The sequence below is a fragment of the Acyrthosiphon pisum genome, chromosome A1 (genome assembly GCF_005508785.2).
Source record: "Acyrthosiphon pisum isolate AL4f chromosome A1, pea_aphid_22Mar2018_4r6ur, whole genome shotgun sequence".
In the NCBI taxonomy this organism is placed as follows: domain Eukaryota; kingdom Metazoa; phylum Arthropoda; class Insecta; order Hemiptera; family Aphididae; genus Acyrthosiphon; species Acyrthosiphon pisum.
This window is the reverse complement of record NC_042494.1, coordinates 156,830,504-156,843,155: the sequence shown is the minus strand read 5'-3', so window position 1 is coordinate 156,843,155 and position 12,652 is coordinate 156,830,504. Positions and strand designations below refer to the sequence as shown.

The window sequence follows — 12,652 nt, the reverse complement described above, 5'->3', positions numbered from 1 at the left end:
CTTTATTTTCCTAGCCGAGTTCCTAGCCCTAGTAATTATTAAATAGTTTATTCTCTAAGAATATTTTTTGAGTGTAAATTAAAAATTGAAATTTATTTCCAATCTAATGAAAAATAATCAACATGTTATTGTTATTCACTAAAATTAATGACTAATAATTGGTATTAAAATATGTTGTGTAAACTGTACAGTACGTAGTGAGTAAGTATAGGAAACCTCAAAGGGGGGTGTGGGAGGCAAAGCCCCCCACTATTACTTATGTCATTCAGTGCCTCATCCCCTCTCTTTAGCAATTCATAAATACGCCGCTGGCCCTGACATTTCTCTGTGTTTAGACTCGTAGGTTTTTTATCATCTATTAAATAAGTACCTACATTTAAAGTTATTAGTTTGAGAACATAAGGTTTTTTTCATTTAATTATTAAAAACTATTGGTTAGTGTCATCAAAATATGAAAACACTACGACGCAGATAAAGTTCTTCCCTATGGATTGTGGAATTTTGGTAATTTTATTATAAATACAGAGGGAGTAAAATTGTTTCGCGCAAAACAGTTTTTGCTGTGTTGAACATTTGTAAGACGGAGACAACCAGAATACCAGATACCACCTGCGGGGCGACGTCCTCTTTTTAATTCTTACTATTCTTCAATAAAAATATTTCTATAATTATATTATAAATCTTGTTTTTATTAAACATACCTAATTCACAAATAAATAATTTGATATAACAAACATTAAAACATCAAATTGTCATTACTGTTTTGTTATAAATAAATGTAAGCAATATTGCAATAATTATAAACTTGATGGACTATAAATAATTATAATACACGTCAAGCTGTCGATAGCTGCAGTCGAGTGTCGTTAACCGTTGTCAACAACATAAATCCACTAAAAATAACACAGGATATCTTTGATAACCCAATAATAATCGCAAAAAATTACATTTATTGCCATCATAGTTTATATAAAATATTTTTATGTCGGAACTTTTCTAATTTACCGGGCACATTTTTTTTTTGGAATTTTTTTTTTAGGAAACTTACGTAGTTAAGTACGCTGAAAACGACGGTGAAGTCAGAATTTGGCGCACGGGCTTAGTTTTGGAGTTATGGCATAATAAAGTTCACTATTTCGCGATTTTTACGTATTCGCACATTCAACTTAGGTTCACCCGAGGGTATTGGACCCCCCCAGAACCTCTCCAAAAAAAAAAAAACTAAAAACTCTTTCATATTTGCTGACCCCGATTTATGGTGTAGGCTTTCACGGACATGGTTTTTTCCCGTGAACAAAATATTTATATGAAATATAGTTTAAAATTAGTTACGGACGCTGTTGAACGCTCAAAAACCCACGGCCGTGTACCTAAACTGTTCTTTGTATTGTATGTACCAGGTAGGTGCCTATATTACCACTTTATGAAATACCCGCATAATGTATTGGATAAACATCAATAATTCTCGAAACAGTCAAAAAATTGCAAGAAATTTACGACGCACATCATTCTCCAATAAACCATTTCTATAGGTAGCTATTATTAATCTATTTGAATTGTCGTAGAATCATTTACCTATACTCGGCGCAGAATAAGAATGTACCTCGTCGCGCAGGCGGCGACCGGTTCCCCCCGCAACCTTGTCGTAGTTATAAACATAATATAGTTATAGTCATAAGCCCGACTTGCGCGCGGCAAACCTGTTTTGGTCCGCCGCCCGGGTACGTTCTTATTCCGCGCGGAGTATACTTCATGTTTGTATTTCGTTACCGAACGACGACGGCGGCTACAAGTACAGTTCATACTTAAATATTTTTTCAATAAGATAGATAATAATATATTAATATCTATTACGCTGTACCAAATAAATATAAAATAAATTAGTAAATAATAATAATAGGTCATTGATCTGATGTGAGCCGTAAGGGAATATAATATTATTTTTAATAATAGCTGTAAACATTAATGTAATTTGCGCGGCGTTTAAAGGCCGACAATTAGTGACCATGTTTACATACGTCCTATTTATTTTCTGTCCAGAGATTAGAGAGTAATATGGACGATTATTGTCATAATGTCATATTGCTACATTTTAAAAGATTCTCTCGTACCACAAGAAATTTTGATTTTATACTTTAAAATTATAAAATATACTTGGGTTAAAATTAGCCGATAAAATTTAAAATACCTATTAAAATATAATGAAAAACTATTTTTTCTATTTTTATAATGTGTGTGATTCTACGCAGTCACCATTTTCCCGTGCTGTCGTCCGATTGCGTCATCCGGTTTCCAACTAGGTCCCACTCCACTGGGAGTGAAGACCGCACATGTCTCCTCTTGGAGAAGGGGGGTAGTATCATGCATATAGTGATATATACATAGATAAATAGATCACATGATCTCCCTACTACCCACTTGTGATAAGCATTGTTAAAGACCTTGAGGTCGTTACAATGAACAAATATAGAAAAAAAAAAAAAAAAATTTTTATAATCTATAAAACATTATTTCTTTAAATCAGTACCTACCTATATTATGTCGGAATTATTGGACCTCCCCAACCTCTCAGAAAAAAATTGAAAATGCGCCACTGGTCACAGGGTACGTTTTGCGTCACTCATCGAAAAAAAAATATCAATATTCGAAATAGTCGTAGTAAACTAGTGTGATGCACGAATGCGTAAAAATCGCGAAATAGTGAACTTCATTAGGCTCATAACTTCAAAACTAAGTCCGTGCGCCAAATTCTGACTTCACCATCGTTTTCAGCGTACTTAACTACATAAGGTTCAAAAAAAAAAAATTGCAAAAAAAAGGATGCCCGGTAAAGTATAAATAATATACCTCTATGTCTTTCAAGTAATTTATTTTTCACTTACAACGAAAAAACAAAATTTTGTCAAAAGCTGGTTAGGTTCTCATTTTTAGGGTTCTGTACGGTAAGACGGGACCCTATGACCAAGGCTCTGCTGTCCGTCTGTCACCAGGCTGTATCACATGAACCATGAAAGTTGGAAAGTTGAAATTTTAACAGATTATGTATTTCTGTTGCCGCTATTATAACAACAATTAATAGTTAATACTAAAAATCCTAGAATATATAATATAAGCAGTGTTGCCAACATGTTTGTAGCTGATGATGGTACGGAACCCTTCGTGGGCGAGTCCGACTCGCACTTGGCCGATTTTTTCGTTTTTTTTTTTTTGTTTTGTTATTCCCGATTATTTTAAAAATCAGTTTTTGATCAAAGACCTTACAGAGGACCTATACGGCTATACCTATATAGGCTGCAGGGAAAAGTTACCTTGTCAATATCGTTGTTATTATATTGTATATATTTTGTATTCTGTATTTCTGTGAATATTGTGATCCAACATTCCAACTATCCGATCTAAATTTAGAACGTGTTTTTCTATTGCGCGGTATCATCACCAAGCAGCTGTAGTTGACCATGATTATTTAGCGTCATTTATTCCTCCAAGAGCGGTCTGATAAGCAATATCAATCTTTTTTTTTTGTTCACTTCGGTTTCTTTTTATTTTTACCCGTTGTTCTTGTATCTTGTGCAGTTGTGCATCGTTGCATGTGCGACCGTTTGTGTGTGATTTGCTCAACGACACTATCTAATCGAAGTTTGAATTTCGAACTGCCCGCAAACGGCACGCCTGAATACAACTGATAGACCTCGGCGTTCGGCGGTCACTGGTCGTCGTCTTCAATTATTGACGCACGCCACCGAACACAAAGGTTAGTGGGCCATGGTTTGTTGAATGATTTTCTACCGTTGAGAATGTTGAAACGCGCTTGCGGTCGTACTTGTCGATATTCCGATGTACACGGTATTTTGTCAACAAGTGTTTGGACGTTTTTCAGATGGACTCCCCAGTGGACAGGGACAGTGACAGCCCCAGTCCAAATGCCTTTGGTGACTTGCGTTCGTTCAGGTTCTCCAAGAAGCCCAGCTTCAGTCACGAATCGGCAGCATCTGGATCTTCAATACTAGTTGACGATGAGCCAGGTCTTTATTTATTATTATATATATTAATCATTGTAGACATGCCCAGATTAAGTCAATTTTGGGCCCTAAGCGCTTGCTCCACAATATGGAGAAATATGGAGGATATAGTATTTGAAAACTTATGGGTCCCCATTTGCTTGTGTGCCCTAGGCACACAAGCCTATTCGGTAATACAGCCATAATTTTAGGTAGGTAGGTTTTTTTTTATCGCTGCCTCTTAACACGTTGACTGCGTACTGACGCCTATTGGCGTCATAAGTATCATTCAGCAACGCGTTTGACGCCAAATGGCGTCTAATATAGATTTAAAATAAATGGTTTAAAATTCCCTACGCGTGGCTGAATATTATTTTATAATTATTTAGCGCGGATTAAACGCATGTTTTTTAAGATGTATACATTCGTCGTTATGAGCAGTTTCTTTATTTTTTTTAAAATTTATATTGTTTTTACTTTTATCATACGCACACGCACTGGGTGAAAACAGCAAAAAGACATACGCAGTCTACATGTTAATTTGGAAAATCTGCATTAGGTAATGGATGTTTTTAGCCTAATTATTTCACATAGGTACTATTATCAAATAAGGACATTGTTAAAAATAACAAAAATTTTCATTATTTATTGAATTTTCATTATTCTGATTTAAATTTAAATTAAATGTAGTTTTTTTACTTATTATATATCTTATTGTTCAGTTTTAACTTAAAATTATATTTTATATTCTATGTTTTAGTATTCATTAGACAGAAAAAGTTTCAAACAATTATTTTGTCATCAGACGAAGAAGATGATGATAACACAAAACCTCTCTTGAATGGAGATGGAGACGGATCTCATCTCATTGAAGAAGTAACTATAAAACCACTTTCATATGCTTATCATTGTATAATATTGATTTGTTGAATTAAGCTTGAATTTGAAGAAACTGCAGGAGATCATAACGTATCTAGTGATGACAGTAGTGATCATGCACCAAACAATGTCAATGGTTCAATTAAGCCTTTTAATAATTTAAATCAAAGTACAAGTAAAGAAGATTACATGAAATTAACAAAAGCTGGAACAATGAATGATGTATTAAAGGCTACTCCACCACCACCTGTTGCCATGCCTTCTAGAAAACGTTTACAACCACAAACTAAAAGTAAATTTAATCTAATATTCTTAATTCAATTCTCTGATATAACTGAAACCGTTTTATTTATTCAACGTAAAATATTATAATGATGATATTCTTTTATAAAAAAAAAAATGTGTTGGGTGGGGTGGGTTACTCACTGTAATTATTTGCAATTTTTGATTATTAATCCATTTTTATACATTTTAAATATCAATTTTATTTTTGATATGAACATCAAATGTTAAAATTTAAGAAGATTATGTGTGTGTGTGTATGTTCTCAGACCTTACGTTTTTCACTAGGGTTCTAAATTTGAAATATTCCACTTGAAATATTTTAAAATTAAAAATTTCACTCTTCTTGAAATATTTCAATGAAATTATGAAAAATATTTTTTCTTCTTTTCAATGTTCGGTTATAGATGATAAGAAATACTAATATATTGATATATATATATAATATATAGAAATAAAGAAAAACGTATTATTTTTGTTGATTGAAATAATAATTTTGTATATTCTACTAATATGTAATGCTGAAAAATATTCCTTTCATTATTTTGAGAATAAAAATGTTTATACCAGTTATATAAAAAATCGTATAAAAATCGTATAAAAATTGTTCCAAAAAATAACGGTTTGAAATAATTCAAACCATTAACTTTAAGTCAATTCCAACAGTGTATGAAATAATAATAGTGTATTTTAAGTAATTATAAATTGGTACAAAACCCGTATATGTGATGTGAAGGTACTCTGGACTCTTTATTTAATACTTCGATCATATTTTGTATATTGTAAAAGGTCACGACTCACGACTATTAAGAGTGGTTTGTGTCTATACATTGTGAATATAATATAAAATAATAATTATAATATAGCATAATATAATAGGCATTCGCAGAGTCATGGCTCTCAAGAATACGATATGATGTAAAGTTGGTTTATGAGTTTGTAACTTAAGAGTCAAAAGGCAATGTTTAAATTTGTTATATTATAGATTTGTTAAACAATTTATAAATTATATGTAAAAAAGTCACATATTTTCTTTGTTTCATACAATAAATCAACTTTTTAAAAATTTTCATTTGGAAATTGACGACAATAATCTTTTAGATATAATAAACATTTTATTTTTCATGGGAATGAAATATTTCAAGAAAATAAATTTCATGACATTTTAAAACCCTATTTTTCACAATAGAGCGGTGGTTTAAAGAACACCTGACCACTAAATCGCTATGTTAATATCAGTTACACTTGTGCCTAGTGCCAGCAAAAAATATTGTGACCAATAATGATAAGATACATAAACTATGTTACTGGCAAAGCCCAGTCACTAGGTTTTACTAATTAATGGTAAATTTACTAAATGTACAAGCAAAAGCTGATTGGTCCATAACAGGAAATTAATAAGATTTGTTTACAAATAATAAAAAATTAAAACTGTTGTATACAAAACAAATTAATTAAAATTACAGTAGAACCCTTTTAAGATGCTCTCCAAGGGACCAGTTAAAAATAGCATCTTAAGCGGGAAATCATATTACGCGTGAACAAAAATTTTTATTATATTTTACAATAAATTTTATGTTATATACAATAATTAATATACAATAAATCACATACACCCGAATTTTTGCATACTATGTTGTCACTTCGATGTGCACAACGAATAAGGCAGTAACTCAATTTAACAAATTTATTTTATAGCAAATAATGTTTACAAATGATTTATTTATTTTGATTCTATTTTTAAGTTTCTGAGAGTTTTAGACATTGTATTTTAAACAATCTAAAATATGAAAAAATTAAGATTATAAAATATTGTATTTTGGTTTTTACAGTATTAAATATTTAACTATTTACATATTCTTTTGTTTCTGATAGAATATCTATTAGGTACCTACTTTCTTTGGTGTAAAAATATGTGTTTTTAAAAAAAAAAAATCACATTTTATAATGTTTAACACATGGCATATAATTTATATGTTATTGAGCCACTCTTTCTTTGTATATTTGTATCATAAACATTCAATATTTTAGTAACTTATAATTTTATATTATGATTTAAGTTTATTTAATTTAACCCTCACAATTAATTTTAGAATATAATTTACTTATCTCTTATACCATTCATGTTGTAATAATATTACATATTATAATATTAGAATATTATCAGTGATATAATTCTGTTAATATATTTTTAGAAAGAAAACGTATAAAAACTTCTGATGGTGACAGTGATTCTGATGCTGAGGTTGATGACGAATACAAAGAGTATATCCATTTTTAAATATAATGTTTACATTTATATAGTTATCATTTTTTATTCTTTTTGTTTTTAGTGAAAAGAATTTGGTAAAAGACAGTTCCTCAGAAATGCGGAAAAAGGCTTTGGATTTGTTAAACAACTCCAATGAAACAGAACTTAGAGTAGTGAAAGGAATGACCACTAAAAAATTTGATGCTATTGTAGCTCTTAGACCATTTTCAACTTGGTATGATGCTGTAAGTAGAAATCATGAAATTTTCCACATTGTTGTAAATTAATTGTAATAATAAATAATTTCTTAAAATAGACGTGTAAAGCAAAAAACTCTCGTTTAGTTGGTGAGCAGACTTTACAAAATGTGATGCACATGGTCTCTTGCCAGGAAATCGTCGCACAGTTAATGAAGAAATGTGAGATATTAGCATTGAAAAATGGAAATTCTATTACTACCACTAACATGCTTATAAAATCGCAACCAGAGAGTTTAAATAAGGAGTATGATAATATTTCTTTTTCCTTAGTAATTTTGTTAGACTAACACAAAGGATAGGTTACAGCTTGCTGGATACCAGATGATAGGACTTAACTGGCTCATGTTAATGAATACACAAAAACTCAATATGATGTTAGCCGATGAAATGGGCTTGGGTAAAACTGTGCAAGTAATCGCATTCTTAGCTCATCTCAAAGAGACTGGTCGCACACATCCCGATTTACCCCAGTTGATAGTTGTACCGGCTTCAACTTTAGGTACTTTGTTCGTATATTAATTAGTGTCTCTTACGATTACAGCAAAGGTTTTCTCTACTTTTAGACAACTGGTACCAAGAATTTAAAAGGTGGTGTCCAACTATGATAGTTGAAAAATATCATGGATCAATGGATGAAAGAAGATACATGCGAACAAAATGGATTAGAAAAGGATTTGGTGACGTTGATGTCATATTGACTACGTATGTTTAATTAATAATATGTTTTTTGAATATTAATGCATATTGATGCACTTGATGTTACTTTGTATTTACAGTTATAGTTGTGCAGCTAATTCTCCCGAGGAAAAAAAATTATTTAAAACAAAAGAATTCCATTACATTGTATACGATGAAGCACATAAGCTAAAGAATATGACGTCACAGACTTTTGAAGTTTTCTCTAATTTCAATGTAGGACATCATTTTAGTGGTTTTTTTAAAAATATGTTTGTCTTTAAAATTATTAATTTTGTTATAGGGCAACTATAAGATATTGTTAACTGGTACACCCCTTCAAAATAATTTGTTAGAGTTAATGTCACTGTTAATATTTCTTATGCCAACATTATTCCGAGGCAAAGTGGATAATATAAAATTTTTATTTTCTAAAGGAACAGTAAGTACCTATAATAGAAAAAATTTAGGACTAATGTATTTATATAAATTTATATATCTTATATAAATCAAATATAGAAAAATACTGGTTCAAAATATGAAATGCATCGTATTGAACAAGCTAAACGAATCATTGAGCCATTCATGTTAAGACGTTTAAAAGCAGATGTATTAAAATCTCTGCCTGTAAAAACGCTGGTTGTCAACAATGTTGTTATGACTGAGCATCAGAAGACTCGTTACAACACGTTGGTAGATGAGATTAAAGAAGCAACCAGAGGCAAAGAGGTAACAGACAACAGTCATATGATGTGGTTAATGATGTTGAGAAAATTGACTAATCATCCACTTTTATTGAGATATCATTTTGAGGTAAGTCGTAAGTTGTTTGATAATATTTATTCTGCTATTTATGAAAGGTCAATTTTATTTATAATTTCAGGATGGCAAATTGTATAAAATGGCAAAGTTGTTAGCGATAGAACCAACATACAAACAAAAAAATGAACAATACATTGCAGAGGATTTATCATTTCTGTCTGACTTTGATTTACACAAATTATGTACAGATTATAGGGTATTTAATTTGTATGATTAATGTTTGTTAAATAATTATTATTTACTTAATATCTCTTACAGTGTCTGAGCAAATTAGGATATGACCTTCCAATTCAAATGTTTTTAGATTCAGGCAAATTTAAATTATTAAATGAAATTTTGCCTGATCTCAAAGACAGAGGTCACCGTGTGCTCATATTCAGTCAGTTCCTACAAATTTTAGATTTATTAGAAATATACATGTCACATTATGGCCATTCTTACCTAAGGCTGGATGGTTCTACCCAAGTCCAAGAAAGGTAATGAGAAGCAATATTTAAAAATACAAAAATATAATATTTACCAATAACTAATGCTTGGAACTTTATGCACTAAAAAGTACTCAAATATTCGCATACATATGCAGTAGAAATTTGGAAAATATACAAAAATATGCAATTTAATGAAGAAAATATGTCTACATAATATACGCGGTGTTGCTTTTTTTTCAAGAAAAAGTTCAACATTCGATACAATTTTATTGATAGCGCTAAACTGTCCACGTACCTCTTCAAAAGTCCTATGGAGGCCATGTGCCACGCAAAGCACGTAAATCATTTTTGAGTTTAAAGGAGTAAAAGACCAGTCCCATTATTTAAGAGAGGGGGGATACAGAACATAAACTACCTATAAATAATAATTTCTTTCAAAAATCTGTATAGTAGTTTAAGAGTGTTTATAAGCAATAATTACAGCCTATAAATTTTACTACTGGATACATGCATTTTATACCTCTATATAGGCCTAAGTGGTATAGGCCTACATAAATAGTTAAAAGTACAATTTTTGAACCAAAATTATGTTAATCTCCCCCCCCCCCCCAGAAGACAAAACAAATCCGCTAGGTACTGTTAAGGATAAAGTGATTTTTCACACTTAACCATATAGCACATAGAGCACCTTAATCGCTAATTTTACTAGACAGCATTACAAAAATAGCCGTTAATGAATTAATTTATTTAATCAGTATTTCGATATGCACTTTCTAAACAAATATGCAAATGTCTAAAGTTCCGAGCCTTGTTAATAACTGATGTTAATGCACATATGTTTGACAAATAGACAGCTGATGATTGACTTGTATAATATGGACGAAAGCTTATTTGCCTTTTTGTTGTCAACTAAAGCTGGTGGATTAGGAATCAATTTAACAGCTGCCGACACTGTCATCATACATGATATAGACTACAATCCGTATAATGATAAACAAGCAGAAGACCGGTGCCACAGAGTTGGACAGACTAAGTGAGTTTTTAAAACAAATTTTATGTTGGATTATTTAGTGCCACCCCTAGACTTTTTTTTATTGACTATATACTTTTCTCTCCAGAATAAATGTTCTCAAATATTTCACATGCGTTATCCTAAAATGTAATCAATTCAATTTTGATGATTCATACAACTTCAGAACAGAGACTACATAAATTGATAAATTTCAATATTTTGAAATTTTGTTAACACCATTACTTTATAAAGTTCCCTAAGAAATGGACTTGTGCACATGTTTTTTATTTAAAATTCATATGAGTTGTTTAAATATTCTATAAATTAATTAAAACAGAATGTATATCAATGCTGTAAATTACAACAACAAAAAAAACACCTTCAGGCGTTCAGGGCAATATTTATTATTTTTATTGTTGGTTGTAACCTAGCATATTGTTCAGACATGTTATCAGGATTATGATATGAATATGATATCAGAATATGGTTGACTTATGCAGTCTAATATTCATTTTTAGATTTTTTTTTTTTAATATACTAGAACCTACTTCACAAAGTTGTTGAGATTTAGTCACAGCCTGAAATAAAAGCTAGTGTTCCAACATGTTATCTTAAAATACTTAGCAAACAATAACAGATAACTTAACAGTAAATTAAGATAAATCTAGCATAGAATCTAATACTATTGACAAATATAAGTCATCTTAACTCATAATTGTAGATGTTACTTTTTCAGCCATAAGTTGTTTATATAAGATAAATACAAAGTTTATCTACCCTTATTTTCGTGTTTTACTATACATTGATATTTACATGTGTCATATATAGTTGTTTAGCTGATAATTGATAACTATTAATTACAATTATTACAAAGTTACTATCATAAATTGTTTTGATATTGGTCTTGTCCTAGGAATAAGATATGTGATGACAATAACTCAACGTAGGATCTTACTCCAGTAACTTATTAGTTATTTCAATATTTATTTGAGACATGACTTGTTTATCTTTGTGACAATAGATATTTTTTTCTATATATTAACCTCAAAATACTTTGTTTATGATGAATTGAACTTAGGCGTTGATTAAAATATGCAATTGCATTTTTCTAGTCATTATAACTGATTAATGCTAGAAGACTGAACATCTACTAATCCTGTTGTTAAATGTGTTACTGAATGAACTGCTACTATATTTATCTTTTTCAGACCTGTCAAAGTGATCAAATTTATTAGCAAAGATTCTGTAGAAGAATCCATGTTCAAGGTAGCACAAGATAAATTAAATCTTGAACAACAAGTAACAGGAGGTGGAAATGGTATGGTTAATTTAATAATTTAATTATGTATTAAGTAATTTCATTAATACAAGAACATTTTTTATACTTTATTCCAGATGATGAAGAACCTGATAAGAAAACGATGGCTCAATTATTAAAACAATCTTTAGGAATTGAAGATGTATCATCATGATACAATTTTTTTTACTGTTTGATTTATAATTTCTGTTTATATATAAAGCAGATTAATGCAAACTTTAAGTGTACTTCTGCAAACTTTTTAAAAAAACTTATCGTATTATTTTGTAAGATTTTAAGTTTCAAGTTGAATCAATTTTATTTATTTTTTTAAACTAACTGTTTTTTTTTTTTTTTATATTCATATTTAAAAACAATTGTACAATTTAAAATACCTATCTCATAAAAAAAAGTTTTCAAAAATAAGACAGCACAACATTGGTGAATTGGTATTTTTTAATTAATGTTATTCATACAAATATTGTTCATATTTAATTTTAAACCTTAAAATTATGTGTATATACATCATGTTATGAATAAATGAATAATAAGTATCAATTATTTTATAATTATTTATTTAGGACAAATAAGAGAATATTTTTTTTGAAATAATATTAATTGTATATTAGTTTAATCCCTATCAAGTTGCATAAAATGTATTGTATACCTTATCCTACTTTATGTCACAATTTATATTATATATATTCTTTTGTTACTCTAGCAGATCGTAACTTAGAAACATGGTTTA

The 12,652-nt window shown here is 29.9% G+C and overlaps 1 protein-coding gene across 1 annotated transcript; it reads left to right on the top strand.

Annotated features, from left to right (window-relative positions):
• Window positions 1–3,539: 3,539 nt before the first annotated feature.
• LOC100162915 (SWI/SNF-related matrix-associated actin-dependent regulator of chromatin subfamily A containing DEAD/H box 1 homolog) lies at window positions 3,540–12,462 on the top strand. The gene is made up of 17 exons (XM_001946068.5): window positions 3,540–3,751; window positions 3,878–4,022; window positions 4,759–4,874; window positions 4,935–5,169; window positions 7,355–7,424; window positions 7,493–7,655; window positions 7,727–7,914; window positions 7,970–8,169; window positions 8,234–8,372; window positions 8,447–8,582; window positions 8,650–8,787; window positions 8,865–9,158; window positions 9,229–9,363; window positions 9,426–9,643; window positions 10,446–10,628; window positions 11,816–11,925; window positions 12,003–12,462. Exons 2-17 carry the CDS (start codon window positions 3,878–3,880, stop codon window positions 12,077–12,079), a joined length of 2,547 nt encoding a protein of 848 aa, XP_001946103.1. The 5' UTR covers window positions 3,540–3,751; the 3' UTR covers window positions 12,080–12,462.
• Window positions 12,463–12,652: the final 190 nt, after the last annotated feature.